Source organism: Heptranchias perlo, chromosome X (genome assembly GCF_035084215.1).
Source record: "Heptranchias perlo isolate sHepPer1 chromosome X, sHepPer1.hap1, whole genome shotgun sequence".
NCBI classification, from domain to species: domain Eukaryota; kingdom Metazoa; phylum Chordata; class Chondrichthyes; order Hexanchiformes; family Hexanchidae; genus Heptranchias; species Heptranchias perlo.
In genome coordinates, this window is record NC_090370.1 from 8483004 (window position 1) to 8500731 (window position 17728).

Consider the following 17728-nt stretch of genomic DNA (forward strand, 5'->3'; position numbering starts at 1 on the left):
ATAGGTGAACTTTAATATTTATTTCTGAAGGACAAAAATACACCTGTCCTAGCCACAGGAGATGATGCTCCCACTGCACAGGTATAGCATTTCTGTTACACCAGTCTTCCTAGCTTCAAGTGTCAGCTTGGCTCACCTTCATCTCGGAGTTAGGAGGTTGTGGGTTCAAGCCCAACTCCAGGATTAGAGCATGTAACCTAGGCTGACACTTCAGTGAGGGAGTGCTGCATTGTCGGAGATGCCGTCCTTTGGATGAGACATTAAACCAAGGCCCTGTCTGCCTGTTCCAAGGGTTCAAATGGATGTTCAAGACCCCAAGCAGCTATTCAAAGAAAATCAGGACGTTCTTCCAATGTCCTGGCCTAAATTCCACCCACCAACCAGCCTCACCGAAAACAATAAACCTTGCATTCATCTTATAGCTGCCACATTTCCTAAATTACAACAGTGACTACACTTCAAAAAGTGCTTCATCGACTGTGAAGTGTTTTGGAACATCCTGAGGTCATGAAGGGCGCTATATAAATGCAAGTCTTTCTTTCATCGTGTAAGCCTGTGCCAGTGCGATTGGTGAGTGATATCCCCTCAATATCCCTTCAACGAAGTCTAAACTTTGTTTTATTTTCTTCTCTTCCTCCCCCTCCATGTTTCTCCCCTCTTCTCCTGAAAGCGTTGACTTGTGCTGAGGTATGGGTTCTACTGGGTCTTTCTTTCTTATGGCTGTCTGTGATCTTGCTGCACACAAAATGGCTGCCAAGTTTGCTGAAAAAGCAAAGTCACTGCACTTCAAAGCAATTTATTATACATGAAGCACTTTTGAGACGTTACTGAGATATCTGATAAGGCACTTTGGATCGACTTTATGAACTAGCTCTCCTGGCACAGCGCTTTGTGTGATGGGACCGCGATGCTCTGTGCTGGAGAGTGCTAATTTGTAAAATCTACCCCTGAAAAGATGCAAGTCTCTTTCCTCTGTCTTACAGTATTGCATAAGCATGCATAATCTGCATGTTGTAGAGGTGTGCACTGCTCGACCACATGCTGTGGACTGACTTTAATACCTGCTCGATCACCACAAACACTCTGTTCAGTGGAATAAGTGATTGTCTAAGCCGAAGAAAACTTAAAGGGGGTAATTTTCCAACTTGACACTCCTGGCAGGGAGCCTTGTCCACCGAGAGCACATGTCAGAAATGCAGGCACATCGCAAGTCAGTAAATTGATATTTCATATACAGTTAGAAAATATTCTTTGTGGAGTTAAAATATGAACTGCCATGAAATAGCAATAACTTCATAGTTGGGAAAAATAACTTTTGGAACTTTTTTTTTTATTCGTTCACGGGATGTGGGCGTCGCTGGCAAGGCCGGCATTTATTGCCCATCCCTAATTGCCCTCGAGAAGGTGGTGGTGAGCCGCCTTCTTGAACCGCTGCAGTCCGTGTGGTGACGGTTCTCCCACAATGCTGTTAGGAAGGGAGTTCCAGGATTTTGACCCAGCGACAATGAAGGAACGGCGATATATTTCCAAGTCGGGATGGTGTGTGACTTGGAGGGGAACGTGCAGGTGGTGTTGTTCCCATGCGCCTGCTGCCCTTGTCCTTCTAGGTGGTAGAGGTCGCGCGTTTGGGAGGTGCTGTCGAAGAAGCCTTGGCGAGTTGCTGCAGTGCATCCTGTGGATGGTGCACACTGCAGCCACAGTGTGCCGGTGGTGAAGGGAGTGAATGTTTAGGGTGGTGGATGGGGTGCCAATCAAGCGGGCTGCTTTATCTTGGATGGTGTCGAGCTTCTTGAGTGTTGTTGGAGCTGCACTCATCCAGGCAAGTGGAGAGTATTCCATCACACTCCTGACTTGTGCCTTGTAGATAGTGGAAAGGCTTTGGGGAGTCAGGAGGTGAGTCACTCGCCGCAGAATACCCAGCCTCTGACCTGCTCTCGTAGCCACAGTATTTATATGGCTGGTCCAGTTAAGTTTCTGGTCAATGGTGACCCCCAGGATGTTGATGGTGGGGGATTCGGCGATGGTAATGCCGTTGAATGTCAAGGGGAGGTGGTTAGACTCTCTCTTGTTGGAGATGGTCATTGCCTGGCACTTATCTGGCGCGAATGTTACTTGCCACTCATGAGCCCAAGCCTGGATGTTGTCCAGGTCTTGCTGCATGCAGGCTCGGACTGCTTCATTATCTGAGGGGTTGCGAATGGAACTGAACACTGTGCAGTCATCAGCGAACATCCCCATTTCTGACCTTATGATGGAGGGAAGGTCATTGATGAAGCAGCTGAAGATGGTTGGGCCAAGGACACTGCCCTGAGGAACTCCTGCAGCAATGCCCTGGGGCTGAGATGACTGGCCTCCAACAACCACTACCATCTTCCTTTGTGCCAGGAATGACTCCAGCCACTGGAGAGTTTTCCCCCTGATTCCCATTGACTTCAATTTGACTTGGGCTCCTTGGTGCCACACTCGGTCAAATGCTGCCTTGATGTCAAAGGCAGTCACTCTCACCTCACCTCTGGAATTCAGCTCTTTTGTCCATGTTTGGACCAAGGCTGTAATGAGGTCTGGAGCCGAGTGGTCCTGGCGGAACCCAAACTGAGCATCGGTGAGCAGGTTATTGGTGAGTAAGTGCCGCTTGATAGCACTGTCGACGACACCTTCCATCACTTTGCTGATGATTGAGAGTAGACTGATGGGGCGGTAATTGGCCGGATTGGATTTGTCCTGCTTTTTGTGGACAGGACATACCTGGGCAATTTTCCACATTGTCGGGTGGATGCCAGTGTTGTAGCTGTACTGGAACAGCTTGTATAAACCTTTAATAAAATTCTAAAATATTGACTATGTCGCTCCAGTTTTACTTGTCAGGTGCTGTCCCGCTCCCTTTCAAATCTGCCTTCATCATCCCCTTGTCGCCCCCCCCCAAATCCATGCCCATCTTTCCCACAACTCCATGTTTGAATCCCTCCAATCAGGTTTCTGCCCTTGCCACATCGCTGAAATGGTCCTTATCAAACTCACAAATTACATCCTGTGTGACTGTGACGATGGTAAACTATCCCTCCTCATCCTTCTCCACCTGTCTGCAGCCTTTGACATGGTCGACCACACCATCCTTCTCCAACGCACCTCCTGGGTGGGACTGCCCTTGCCTGGTTCTAGTCTGACCTATCCAATCATGGCCAGAGAATCACCTGCAATGGCTTCTCTTCCTACCCCCACACTGTTCCTCTGGAGTCCCCCAAGGATCTATCCTTGGCCCCCTCCTATTTCTCATCTGCATGCTGCCCCTCGGTGACATCATCCGAAGGCACAATGTCAGGTTCCACATGTACGTTAACGACACTCAGCTCTACCTCACCACCACCTCTCTCGACCCCTCCACTGTCTCTGTGTTGTCTCACTGCTTGTCCGACATCCAGTCTTGGATGAGCTGAAATTTCCTCCAATTAAACATTGGGAAGACCAAAGCCATTGTCTTTGGTCCCCGCCACAAACTCCATTCCCTAGCCATGGACTCCATCCCTCCCCCTGGCCACTGTCTCAGGCTGAACCAGACCGTTCACAACCTGGGAGTCCTATTTGACTCTGAGATGAGCTTCCAATCCCATATCCGCTCCATCACCAAGACCGCCTACTTCCACCTCCGTAACATCGCCCATCTCCACCCCTGCCTCAGCTCATCTGCTGCTGAAACCCTCATCCATGCCTTTGTTACCACCAGACTCGACTATTCCAATGCTTTCCTGGCCGGCCTCCCATATTCCAGCCTCCGTAAACTTGAGCTCATCCAAAACTCTGCTGCCAGTATCCTAACTCGTATTAAGCCTCGTTCCCATTGACCTGCTGGTGATCTACATTGGCTCCTGGTCCACCAATGCCTCAATCTTAAAATTCTCATCCTTGTTTTCAAATCCCTCCATGACCTGCTAAATTAGAAGTGGTTTTAGTGCTAAGAGCTGGTGCCCACTCAGGACTCACTTCACGCAGGAGCCTTACAGGCAGGGGAAACTGTCATCCCATCATTTTTGTTCTGGATTTGAATCCAGCTCCCAGAGAGGAAAGGTCAGTGTCGAATGGCCTCCTCGCCCCTCCCTATCTCTATAACCTCCTGCAGCCCTACAACCCTCTGAGATCTCTGCACTCCTCCAACTCTGGCCTCTCGCGCATCCCCCACTTCCTTCCCCCACCATTGGCGGACATGCCTTCAGCCGTCTAGGCACTAAGCTCTGGAATTCCCTCCCAAAACCTCTCCGCCTCACCACTTCTCTCTCCTCCTTTAAGATGCTGCTTAAAACGTGCCTCTTTGACCAAACTTTTGGTCACCTGTCCTAATGTCTCCTTCTTTGGCTCAGTGTCAATTTTTTGTCTGATTACGCTTCTGTGAAACTTCTTGGGACATTTTACTACATTAAAGGCGCTATATAAATGCAAGTTGTTGTTGTTATCAAAGCTTTTGAGTTGAAATGGTGCTGTTGGGATATTAGTGACAAAAACTTTCATTTGAAGTCCCTCTGTCCACCATCTGAATAAGGTTTATTTTAAACAGGTTAACATCTTCACTTAAACTGTGTACAGAGGAATTTCAAACACATGTGTTCATTGCTGATATGTCATAGCGTCCTTTCAACCCATTGGTCATGTCATGAATTAAGTCACACCCCTTTCTCCTTTACTTATAATGTCAGCTTGGCTCAGTTGGTTGTATTCTCACCTCTGAGTCTGAAGGTTCTTAGTTTAAGCCCCACTCTTGGACTTCAGCGCATAAAGTAGGAAAATACCCTGGTGTGGTAATGAGAAAGTAATACATTATCGGAGGTGTCGTCTTTCAGATGAGACCCTGTCTAACTGGGGATGTAAAAGTTCCCAGGGCACTATTAGAAGAAGAGCAGGGGAGTTCTCGTGGTGCCCTGGTCAACATTTAGCCCTCAACCAACACCTTCAAAAACAGATGATCTGGTCACTTATCTCATTGCTTTTTGTGGGACTTTGCCATGAGCATTATTCAGTGAAGGGGTCTTATGCGGAGAGTCAAGCATCCTAATTTGAGCAGTAACCTTTGAAGCGTGGATTCAGAAAACAAATTTAGAACACAGGGAATTAGTAAGGAAGCCAGCAGCTGCCAGGAGGTACACTATTGCAACAGGAACTTCAGGAACTATTTCTGTTGAAGGTATTCTTTGTGCACTTACCAGTAAACTGACAGAACACTCGGTCATTCAGTGATAAAAAGAGAGAGAGAGAAAGACACATAGATATATAGATAGATAGAAAGAACTAGCAATTAGATAACACCTTATCAAGTTTCCAGCAAAACTCACATCTTTCAGTAGGAAAAGGGAGAAAATTGAGAGAAAAGCAAACAAAAATTGGCAGCAATCTATGAGCTGCCAAATTATTTTCCTCCACTGCAGTCGCTATTTGTATAAGAACATGGTCTAACGGTATTAATACTTTGCGCTATTAAATAGACTAACTGCTGTATCCCACTTATCAGCAGATAAACTTGCAAGAATTATGTGATAACTGTTAATTCTCCCGCATGTTAATCCTTCATAACACATCAACTACACCTGGTGTACTAACGATCACAACACTCAATGGCACTCACTTCTAAATTAATCCAAAACAGAATTAAACCGTCTGGAAGCTCATGTCACTTCATTTTTACAAGTTTATAAAAACTATCAGCAACTCATTAATAACTCCCCAGCATATTAAGAACTCCCAGTCAGCAGATATAAGAACATTCTGCAGTTAGCCCTCATGAATGCTTAAACCTGAGTGCACAGGGAGGTCATAATTGTTTTCTTACACTAATCCCACCCCGCTCCCATCATCTCCCCATGAACTCCAGACTAATAATTCTAATGTATAATGCATACCTGGGAGTGATTTCAGGGTTTTAATCTGAGCCCAGAGTTAAAATGATGGTTAGAAACAACTCAAGAGTGCAGTTCATGGAATTATTCAAACCTCACAATGAGATTACAGTTTGCTGTCACTCCCAGGTATTCATTATTCCACATGCAAACCATCTGGACCTGGAGATGAGCTTACTGCCTTGCAATCACTCCCCAATATCTATTATTCTGTAAATATGCTATTTTGTGTTTTCTGAACCATTGCTAAACTCTAGACCACTGTTAACAGCATTTTATTGTGTCACTTAAGGATTATGTTGCATGTTTTTTTGAGGTCACTAAAGTGGTAGATAAGGGGGTGTCGATGGATGTTATTTATATGGCCTTCCAGAAGGCATTCAATAAGGGCCACACAAGGGACTGTTAACAAAAATGACAGTGCATGGAATTGGAGGTAACCTATTGACATGGGTTGGGAATTTGTTAGGAGGTAGGAGACAGAGAGTAGGGATAATGGGTATGTCCTCCGATTGGCAGGATGTGACTAGTGGTGTCACCCAAGGATCGATACTGGTGCCTCAGCTTTTCACTATATTTATAAATGACTTAGATGAAGGAATAGAGAGCTGTATGTCCAAGGTTGCTGATGACACGATGTTAGATGGCACAGTAAATAGTGTAGATAGGAACAGAAAGTTGCAAAGGGACATTGATAGATTAAGTGAGTGGGCAAAACTGTGGCAGATGGAGTTCAATGTGGGGAAGTGTGAGGTCATCCACTTTGGACCTAAGAAAGATAGATCAGAGTATGTTCTAAATGGCGTGAAGCTAGGAACTGTGGAGGAGCAGAGAGATTTAGGGGTCCATGTACAGAAACCGCTAAAAGCTAGTGGACAGGTACAAAAAATAATTTTAAAGGCTAATGGAACGTTGGCCTTTATCTCAAGGGCTGGAAATCAAAGGGGGTGGAAGTTACTTTACAGTTATATAAAGCTCTGGTCAGAGCCCATCTGCAGACTGTGTTCAGTTCTGGGCACCGCAACTCAGGAAGGATATATTGGCCTTGGAGGGGGTGCAGCGCAGATTCACCAGAATGATACCGGGGCTAAAACGGTTAAATTATGAGGACAGGTTGCATAGACTAGACTTGTATTCCCTTGAATATAGAAGATTAAGGGGTGATCTAATTGAGATGTTTAAGATAATTAAAGGATTTGATGGGGTCGATAGAGAAAAACCATTTCATCTGGTGGGAGAGTCCAGAACAAGGGGGCGTAACCCTAAAATTAGAGCTAGGCCGTTCAGGGGTGATGTCAGGAAGCACTTCTTCACACAAAGGGGAGTGGGAATCTGGAACTCTCTCCCCCAAAAAAACGTTGAGGCTGGGGGTCAATTGGAGCTTTCAAAACTGAGATTGATCGGTTTTTGTTGGGTAAGGGTATTAAGGGTTATGGAACCAAGGCAGGTGGATGGAGTTAAGATACAGATCAGCCTTGATCTAATTGAATGGCAGAACAGGCTCGAGGGGCTGAATGGCCTCCTACTGTTCCTATATTCCGATGTTCCTATGATAACAATCTAACAGATACTTTAATACAGATGGATGTTGCATTGGAAATGTCACCTATGCCAAAAATACATTATTATCGTGTAGATAATGGGAGGTAAAGAGGGGCTCAGAACCAAGCACTAAGTTTCTTTAATAGAATCCAAGACTATTATAGCAAACCAAAATCTAAAAATATCATCTGCACGGCACAGGCCTTTGTGACAGGAAAAATAGACTGCAATGGAAATTATACTCGGGATTATAATTGCTTTTCAGAATTGCCAACCCAGAGTAATGTTGTTTTCCCTAATATGCGCCTTGATTTTATTTGAAATGCATGCAATTGTTTGCCCAATCTGTGACCTGTAATGCAAGACGAATGCAACATGGCCTCTGAGTCCACATCAGCCGAAATCGTTATAGAGTTTTGTGAGAAACACATGCTTCATAAAAACACATGACCTTGCTATGCTGACCTTGGACTGGAAAAGCAGAAATATTCTGGTACACAATTGCTGTTTAAAATTCCATTTTAGCTCGCAGGATGCAATTAAATGGCTGAGTGGAGGTTGATTTCTCTACTCTGAAGAGCAGTAAATCTATTATCAGGTGCATGCAAAATTGATGTGATGCAATTTTCCTTCTTTTATAGGGAGAATATTCTCGTGCTGGATATATTCTTTGAGGCTCTAAACTATGAAACGATTGAACAGAAGAAAGCTTATGAAGTGGCTGGTTTGCTGGGTGAGTGTGACCCTGTTGGAGCTTTGCCAACAAAGCAACGAACGTCTTTGCAGCCTGTTTTAGTGAAATGAAAATAATGTTGTTTGAGTTCCCTCGGCCGGTTGTGTTTGGCCAGTGGTTGTCTGATTGCAAGTCGGTTCCCGTGTTTGCTCAATTGCCCTGTTTTATACTTTGTGGTGGATGTGACATCAGCATGGAGAATTACGCATAATGGTGGGAAAATACAATTTTTTTAAAGTGTTCTCATCTAAGGCTTGTAGATGAGGTCTCTCTGGTGGGCAGACACAGCTGGTGGATGAGGTCTCTATGGTGGGCAGACACAGCTGGTAGATGAGGTCTCTATGGTGGGCAGACACAGCTGGTGGATGAGGTCTCTATGGTGGACAGACACAGCTGGTAGATGAGGTCTCTATGGTGGGCAGACACAGCTGGTAGATGAGGTCTCCATGGTGGGCAGACACAGCTGGTAGATGAGGTCTCTATGGTGGACAGACACAGCTGGTAGATGGGGGTCTCTATGGTGGGCAGACACAGCTGGTGGATGAGGTCTCTATGGTGGGCAGACACAGCTGGTAGATGAGGTCTCTATGGTGGGCAGACACAGCTGGTAGATGAGGTCTCTATGGTGGGGCAGACACAGCTGGTAGATGAGGTCTCTATGGGGGGCAGACACAGCTGGTAGATGAGGTCTCTATGGTGGGCAGACACAGCTGGTAGATGAGGTCTCTATGGGGGGGCAGACACAGCTGGTGGATGAGGTCTCTATGGTGGGCAGACACAGCTGGTAGATGAGGTCTCTATGGTGGGCAGACACAGCTGGTAGATGAGGTCTCCATGGTGGACAGACACAGCTGGTGGATGAGGTCTCTATGGTGGGCAGACACAGCTGGTAGATGAGGTCTCTATGATGGGCAGACACAGCTGGTGGATGAGGTCTCTATGGTGGGCAGACACAGCTGGTAGATGAGGTCTCTATGGTGGGCAGACACAGCTGGTGGATGAGGTCTCTATGGTGGGCAGACACAGCTGGTGGATGAGGTCTCTATGGTGGGCAGACACAGCTGGTAGATGAGGTCTCTATGGTGGGCAGACACAGCTGGTAGATGAGGTCTCTATGGTGGGCAGACACAGCTGGTAGATGAGGTCTCTATGGTGGGCAGACACAGCTGGTAGATGAGGTCTCTATGGTGGGCAGACACAGCTGGTAGATGGGGGTCTCTCTGGTGGGCAGACACAGCTGGTGGATGAGGTCTCTATGGTGGGCAGACACAGCTGGTAGATGGGGGTCTCTCTGGTGGGCAGACACAGCTGGTAGATGAGGTCTCTATGGTGGGCAGACACAGCTGGTAGATGAGGTCTCTCTGGTGGGCAGACACAGCTGGTAGATGGGGGTCTCAATGGTGGGCAGACACAGTTGGTAGATGGGGGTCTCAATGGTGGGCAGACACAGCTGGTAGATGAGGTCTCTCTGGTGGGCAGACACAGCTGGTAGATGGGGGTCTCAATGGTGGGCAGACACAGTTGGTAGATGAGGTCTCAATGGTGGGCAGACACAGCTGGTAGATGAGGTCTCTCTGGTGGGCAGACACAGCTGGTAGATGGGGGTCTCAATGGTGGGCAGACACAGTTGGTAGATGGGGGTCTCTATGGTGGGCAGAAACAGCTGGTAGATGAGGTCTCTATGGTGGGCAGACACAGCTGGTAGATGAGGTCTCTATGGTGGGCAGACACAGCTGGTGGATGAGGTCTCTCTGGTGGACAGACACAGCTGGTAGATGAGGTCTCTCTGGTGGGCAGACACAGTTGGTAGATGGGGGTCTCTATGGTGGGCAGAAACAGCTGGTAGATGAGGTCTCTATGGTGGGCAGACACAGCTGGTAGATGAGGTCTCTATGGTGGGCAGACACAGCTGGTGGATGAGGTCTCTCTGGTGGACAGACACAGCTGGTAGATGAGGTCTCTCTGGTGGGCAGACACAGCTGGTAGATGGGGGTCTCTATGGTGGGCAGAAACAGCTGGTAGATGAGGTCTCTATGGTGGGCAGACACAGCTGGTAGATGGGGGTCTCTCTGGTGGGCAGACACAGCTGGTAGATGAGGTCTCTATGGTGGGCAGAAACAGCTGGTGGATAAGGTCTCTATGGTGGGCAGACACAGCTGGTAGATGAGGTCTCTATGGTGGGCAGACACAGCTGGTGGATGAGGTCTCTATGGTGGGCAGACACAGCTGGTAGATGAGGTCTCTATGGTGGTCAGACACAGCTGGTAGATGAGGTCTCAATGGTGGGCAGACACAGCTGGTAGATGAGGTCTCCATGGTGGGCAGACACAGCTGGTAGATGAGGTCTCTATGGTGGACAGACACAGCTGGTAGATGGGGGTCTCTATGGTGGGCAGACACAGCTGGTAGATGAGGTCTCTCTGCTGGGCAGACACAGCTGGTAGATGGGGGTCTCTATGGTGGACAGACACAACTGGTAGATGGGGGTCTCTATGGTGAGTAAAGAAAGATTTTCAAAAGTAACTATGCAGCTACCTTAAAGACAGTAAAACTTGCTGTATGGCTCCAAGGAAAGATTCGATTGACATCTCAGCATTATTGTTTCTTTTTCATTCGGCCAGTCACAATGTTCCCGTCTCTCAATAAAGAGAAGGAATGTCGGGGATATCACCCCGTGTCTGCAGAGTGTCTTTCACCCAGAGCTTAAGGGGATCTGAGGCAGGGGCGGAGGCGGGCGATGTTATGGAGGTGGAAGTAGGCGGTGTTTGTGATGGAGAGGATTTGGGGTCGGAAGTTCAGCTCAGGGTCGAATAGGATGCCGAGGTTGCAGACAGTCTGCTTCATCCTGAGACAGTGGCCAGGGAGGGGGATGGAATGGATGGCTAGGAATCATACTTCCTTCTGACTTCTGACGGAGCACCACTGATGATGATTGTAAACAAATACGCAGCCCGCAACAGTCTGTTTGCTCAGCAAGAGGAGTATGGTGGTGAGAGGCAGCTGTGAGCGGTGAAATAAATCTGATGAAAATGAGGGGGAGGCGAAACTAATCCAAATTAAAAATGGAACATATATTTTGCTACAGGAACACAGAGTGACTGCTGCCACCTTCAAAAGTCTGTCCTTAACCAGGTTATTAGACAGTATGGTATTCTCACCACATAACATAAAGACAATATACCTTCTAAAACATGACAGTTCTGTTGAAGTAATTACAAACTGGCACAGAAATCACTTGAGCTTTGATGTCCCTCTAATGACCTTGCCTAAACCCTCCAACCCAACAGTTCTATCAACAGAACTTTGATCTTCAGTCACAGTCACAGTTTTGGACTGAACCCTTTTTTGTTGTACCAGCCTTTCATTTGAGCATGACGTTTAACAAGAGTGGTTGCCACATTCCAGAATCGGATATTGAGAGCGCACTGTAATGAAAACTAGAAAGGGCTCAAACAATTACTCCAATGGACAGTCTCCACATTCTATGTTGTAGTATAGAGATTGAGAATGGATAATATAAATGTTTCAAACACTGCTCTTTTACCTCTGAGACTGACGTTTGAATCCGGTCCAGTCTGATAAAACAACAGTCTCCTTTCTGTAATAACTATGAAAGTCCTAAGTGATATAACTAACTTTGTGTAGTTTGCACTCAGTTTCTAATGAGCATAAGCCTACGGTCCAAAGCTATCCATTAACAAGAACAACAACCTGTATTTATATAGTGCCTTTAACGTAGTAAAACATTCCAAGGCACTTCACAGGAGTGCGATCAGACAAAATTTGATACCGAGCCACATTAGGAGATATTAGGACAGGTGACCAAAAGCTTGATCAGGAGCATCTTAAAGGAGGAGAGAGAGGCGGAGAGGTTTAGGGAGGGAATTCCAGAGCTTAGGGCCTAGGCAGCTGAAGGCACGGCCGCTAATAGTGGAGCGATTAAAATCGGGGATGCGCAAGAGGCCAAGTTGGAGGAGCGCAGAGATCTCGGAGAGTTGTAGGGCTGGAAATGGTTACAGAGATAGGGAGGGGCGAGAATTTTAAAATTGAGGAGTTGCCGGACCAGGTGTCAATGTAGGTCAGCAATCACAGAAGTGATAGGTGAACGGGACTTGGTGCGAGTTAGGATACAGGCAGCAGAGTTTTGGATGATCTCAAGTTCACGACGGGTGCAAGGTCAGAAGTTCTTAAATGTCTATTAAGAACTGTTAATTGATGTAACATTGACCCTTGCTCTGAGAGGATGTGTCCTCTCTGGTGTGGATAAATCACACTGCCTCAGTCTAGGGTGCTCTCCATCCGTTGAGTTTGAGGTGAATTGTTGAGGCAGTTTCGAAGAGTTTAACCTTACCCTTTTACCATGACGCACCTGATCTGGAGTGCCTGACACCAACATGGTGCAAAAAGTTGAAAAATGTTCTATTCCCAGTACTGACCTCTTCACCGAAACAGCTGCCAAATTGTTCATCACCAAAGATTTTTTTTTTCAAAAGACCAAGGGGACTGGAGAGATCGGGGCGGGGATTTCAAACTCAGCGGCAGAAGCCTGGCTGTTGTTTCAGAAGTTCAGAAGATACTAATGCACGAAGCTCAATTTTAGTTGAGACCCGAGTGAATGAGATACTTTTCACCCAGGTCCTGATCTCATCTCAGCTTATCAAGAGACTGTAGCAGGCAGACTAATAGACCTGAACCACTAGCATTGAATCGTTGCCTGTAGGCCTCGCACTGTAACTAAATCTGGAGATCACAATGGTTCATAACCGCGATCAAGCTTAATATTGAAAGCAAGTATGCAATCCATCCATCTGTGTATATGCAATGTACTGTGATAACTAGGACTTCCCCATTATCTTCAGATGCTCTAAATAAGTCAGTGTTGTAGCAACAAATACCAAATTATGAGCAGCTTTGTGCAGACTTAAATGTCTATTAAGAACTGAGATGAGGCTGCACAAACTTATTTCACTTTGGGCTCTCACTATTATTGCAGAAAAAAGACTTTCAACCTATTGTTTTGAACCTCGGTCCCAGAAGGAAAAGGGCAGTGTTTAAATCATCTGCACAATCATGTCCCCAGATGTCAGCTGCCCTTTCCTGTGGTGCCTTCGATCTCTGGCACTTCCTTCCCCGCGGACTCCAGCACTGTCGTCACCGGTGACGAAAAGTTCCAAAATGTTGCCTATTGGGACCTCATTCTGTTTTTATATAGGATGCCTTGGAAGCTCTGAGCTGAGGTATTGCAGCCAGCACACAGGATGCCAAGAATTTGGCTATTTTAGATACAGAAGAATTAGTCAAACTCTCGGATATTTTGGAGATCAACATCATGACTAATGCAGGAAGCAAACCTTATCCCTTTCCTAGTCTTTCAAATTCCATTCTATGTACCTATGAAAACTGCCATTGAGAATTTATCTATTTTTTGACTCCCGAATTGGCAGACACAGAATTCTGGTTCCCCTCTCTGCCGCCAAGAATCATTGTCCTCAAACACATGAACTAAGATAAACTTCCATTTTCATACTTTGTGAGCATTGTCCTGCACTGGAATCCTTATCTCATTTCATTCTGCAAGACTTTACTCTGTTGCAGGTTCAACCATTGAGAACCGAGTGTCAATGGACAGGAGCTGGTTTGAAGTGGTAGGGTAATCACAAATTTCCACAGCTACACAAAACTGCAGCATAAAATGTAACTGCCAATCATTTTTAGCTCATTCACTCCCACCTTATCAGAATGATGTTCCTTGCTGCAGCTCCCTCTTTATCTCTACAACTGCAATAAAGATACTGTGTTGTTTTTATTAAGACTGATAACTGCGGTGAGAATGATACTAAATAATATCTTAAGAACAAAAGAAATAGGAGCAGGAGTAGGCCATTCGGCCCCTTGAGCCTGCTCCACCATTCAATCAGATCATGGCTGATCTTTGACCTCAACTCCACTTTCTCGCCCAATCCCCATATCCCTTGATTCCCTTAGAGTCCAAAAATCTATCAATCTCAGCCTTGAATATACTCAACGACTGAGCATCCACAGCCCTCTGGGATAGAGAATTCCAAAGAGTCACAACCCTCTGCGTGAAGAAATTTCTCATCTCAGTCCTAAATGGCCGACCCCTTATCCTGAGACTATGCCCCCTAGTTCTAGACTCTCCAGCCAGGGGAAACAGCCTCTCAGCATCTACCCTGTCAAGCCCCCTCAGAATCTTGTATGTTTCAATGAGATCACCTCTCATTCTTCTAAACTCCAGAGAGTATAGGCCCATTCTACTCAACCTCTCCTCATAGGACAACCCTCTCATCCCAGGAATCAATCTGGTGAACCTTCATTGTACCGCCTCTAAGGCAAGTATATCCTTCCTTGGGTAAGGAGACCAAAACTGTACACAGTACTCCAGGTGTGGTCTCACCAAAGCCCTGTACAATTGCAGCAAGACTTCCTGGCTCTTGTACTCCAACCCCCTTGCAATAAAGGCCAACATACCATTTGCCTTCCTGATTGCTTGCTGTACCTGCATGTTAACTTTCTGTGTTTTGTGTACAAGGACACCCAAATCCCTCTGAACACCAACATTTAATAGTTTCTCACCATTTAAAAAATATTCTGTTTTTCTATTCTTCCTACCAAAGTGAATAACCTCACATTTCTCCACATTATATTCCATCTGCCACCTTCTTGCCCACTCGCTTAACTTGTTTATATCCCTTTGCAGACTGTTTGTTTCTTCCTCACAGCTTACTTTCCCACCTAGCTTTGTATCATCAGCAAACTTGGATACATTACACTCGGTCCCTTCATCTAAGTCATTAATATAGATTGTAAATAGCTGAGGCCCCAGCACTGATCCTTGCGGCACTCCACTAGTTACAGCCTGCCAACCTGAAAATGACCCGTTTATTCCTACTCTCTGTTTTCTGTTCATTAACCAATCCTCTATCCATGCTAATATATTAACCCCAACCCCATAAGCCCTTATCTTGTGTAACAACCTTTCATGTAGCACTTTATCGAATGCCTTTTGAAAATCCAAATATACTACATCTACTGGTTCTCCTTTATCTACCCTGCTAGTTACATCCTCATAAAACTCTGATAGATTTGCCCAACACGATTTCCCTTTCATAAAACCATGTTGACTCTGCCTAATCATATTATGATTTTCTAAGTGCCCTGTTACCACTTCCTTAATAATGGATTCCAGCATTTTCCCGACGACTGACGTCAGGCTAACTGGCCTGTGGTTCCTTGTTTTCTCCCTCCTTTCTTGGAGAGCGGAGTTACATTTGCTACCTTACAATCCAATGGGACTGTTCCAGAATCTAGAGAATTCTGGAAGATCACAACCAATGCATCCACTATCTCTGCAGCCACCTCATTTAGAACCCGAGAATGTAGGCCATCAGGTCCAGGGGATTTGTTGGCTTTTAGTCCCATTAATTTCTCAATACTTTTTCTTTACTAATATTAATTACTTTAAGTTCCTCACTCTCATTAGCCCCTTGGTTCCCCACTATTTCTGGTATGTTTTTTGTGTCTTCTACTGTGAAGACAGATACAAAATATTTGTTTAACATCACTGTCATTTCCTGATTTCCCCATTATAATTTCTCCTGTCTCAGCCTCTAAGGGACCCGCATTTACTTTCGCTACTTTCTTCCTTTTTATGTACTTGTAAAAGCTCTTACAATCTGTTTTTATATTTCTTGCCAGTTTACTCTCATTTTCTATTTTCTCCCTCTTTATCAAATTTTTGGTCATCCTTTGCTGGTTTCTAAAACTCTCCCAATCCTCAGGCTTACTACTCTTCTTGGCAACATTATAAGCCTCTTCTTTTAACCAATACGACCTTTAACTTCTTTAGTTAGCCACGGGTGGATCACTTTTCCCATGGAGTTTTTATTTCTCAATGGAATGTATATTCGTTGAGAATACTGAAATATTTCTTTAAATGTTCGCCATTGCTTATCTACCGTCATATCTTTTAATCTAATTTCCCAATCTACCTTAGCCAACTAGCCCCTCATACCTATGTAGAATCATAGAATCGTAGAAAGGTTACAGTGCGGAAGGAGGCCATTCGGCCCATCGAGTCCACGCCGGCTCTATGCAAGAGCAATCTAGCTAGTCCCACTCCCCCTCCCTTTCCCCGTAGCCCTGCAAGTGTTTTTGTAGTGTAATTGGCTTTGTTTAAGTTTAAGACTCTAGTTTCTTAAGTATGTCACTCTGGAACTCCATGTGAATCTTGTCCGCCGAATGAATTACTGTTTAGTTTGTGTCAGGCATTTAACAGAATAAGGTTTTCAGAGAGCTGTGGTGAAGTGTTCCATTAATATGTTTAGCTGTCAATATTGAATCTCCCTAATATAGTCATTCTAATGACCTGTTGCATAATAATAACACACAAGTGTTACACTGGGATTGAGGGAGGATGAAACAGAATTGTTGGGGGAAAAAAATCTGGGCAATCATTATTCCGGCCTATCCAAGTGCACATGACGTCCAGAGGTTAGTATGATGCATATTCCAAATGCAGATTTACAGGCGCATTTACATGTGTGAAGTGATTTTGACTTTGCACCAATGCTAAATGGGCAGCGTAAATCCGCAGTCAGAGCATGTCCTAACTCCAGAGCGAACTGGAGTGAGATTCCCTTGACGAGTTAGTCTCGCACTAATGTTTGACACCACATGGAGTGTAAATCCAGTCCAATGTCAAAGTTGGTTTACAAAGTGCTCAGTACGTTGGAACATCACCCCTTGAACCTTGTCAACCCTCTTAACCTCAATTTAAATGTTTTGAGAGTGGAAGAGAGCTGTGCCCATTCTTGTATTCAGGCAGCACACAGCTCTCTCCCAGTGAAGACGATTACAGTTCCACCCAAGTAATGAGCCAGGGAATGTAAACTGGGTTCTGCCAGGCTGGGCGACCCGACTGGTTCAGCACATCTTTCAATCATTGTAAAATATTTGATATTCTAATTGTGAGTCGTGCCGTTGTTTCTTGGATGCTCGCTGCAAGGCCAATTGGATCCTGTTAACACGAGGCATAGTGAGTGCAAATATTTTTAGTAGGGAACCCAGCTCAAATGCTCCCAATCCCCTGCTCGATTGTTAACATTTATTATTTATAACTCTGTGTTTCATTGTAAAATTGACATTCCAGTCAGGCGCCATAAAAAGAGCCAAATGGGATCTTAATTGCACTGCCTGTCAACGCAATAATGGAAAGGTTGGGGCGGTACTGACATTTCACCACTAATATTATAATAAGCACACTAAAAGGACAAGGTAAAAGAACCAGAGGGGAGATGAGGACATTTTTTTTTTATGCAGCGAGTTGTTATGACCTGGAATGCACTGCCTGAAAGGGCGGTGGAAGCAGATTCAATAGTAACTTTCAAAAGGGAATTGGATAAATACTTGAAGGGGAGAAAGTTGCAGGGTTCAGGGGAATGGGACTAGTTGGATCGCTCTCTCAAAAAGCCAGCCCAGGCATGATGGGCCGAATGGCCTCCTTCTGTGCTGTATCATTCTATGATTCGATAAAGGTTTTAATGATACTGCCACC

At 45.4% G+C, this 17728-nt stretch overlaps 1 protein-coding gene across 5 annotated transcripts in view; it reads left to right on the plus strand.

Annotated features, from left to right (window-relative positions):
• Positions 1–17728, plus strand: part of asic1b (acid-sensing (proton-gated) ion channel 1b) — a 626564-nt gene that overhangs the window by 570659 nt on the left and 38177 nt on the right. For all 5 annotated transcript variants that reach the window (XM_067976674.1, XM_067976676.1, XM_067976675.1 and 2 more), the window contains one exon: positions 8063–8154. In XM_067976674.1, the coding sequence (XP_067832775.1) occupies positions 8063–8154 (92 nt within the window). The remainder of the gene's footprint in view (positions 1–8062; positions 8155–17728) is intronic.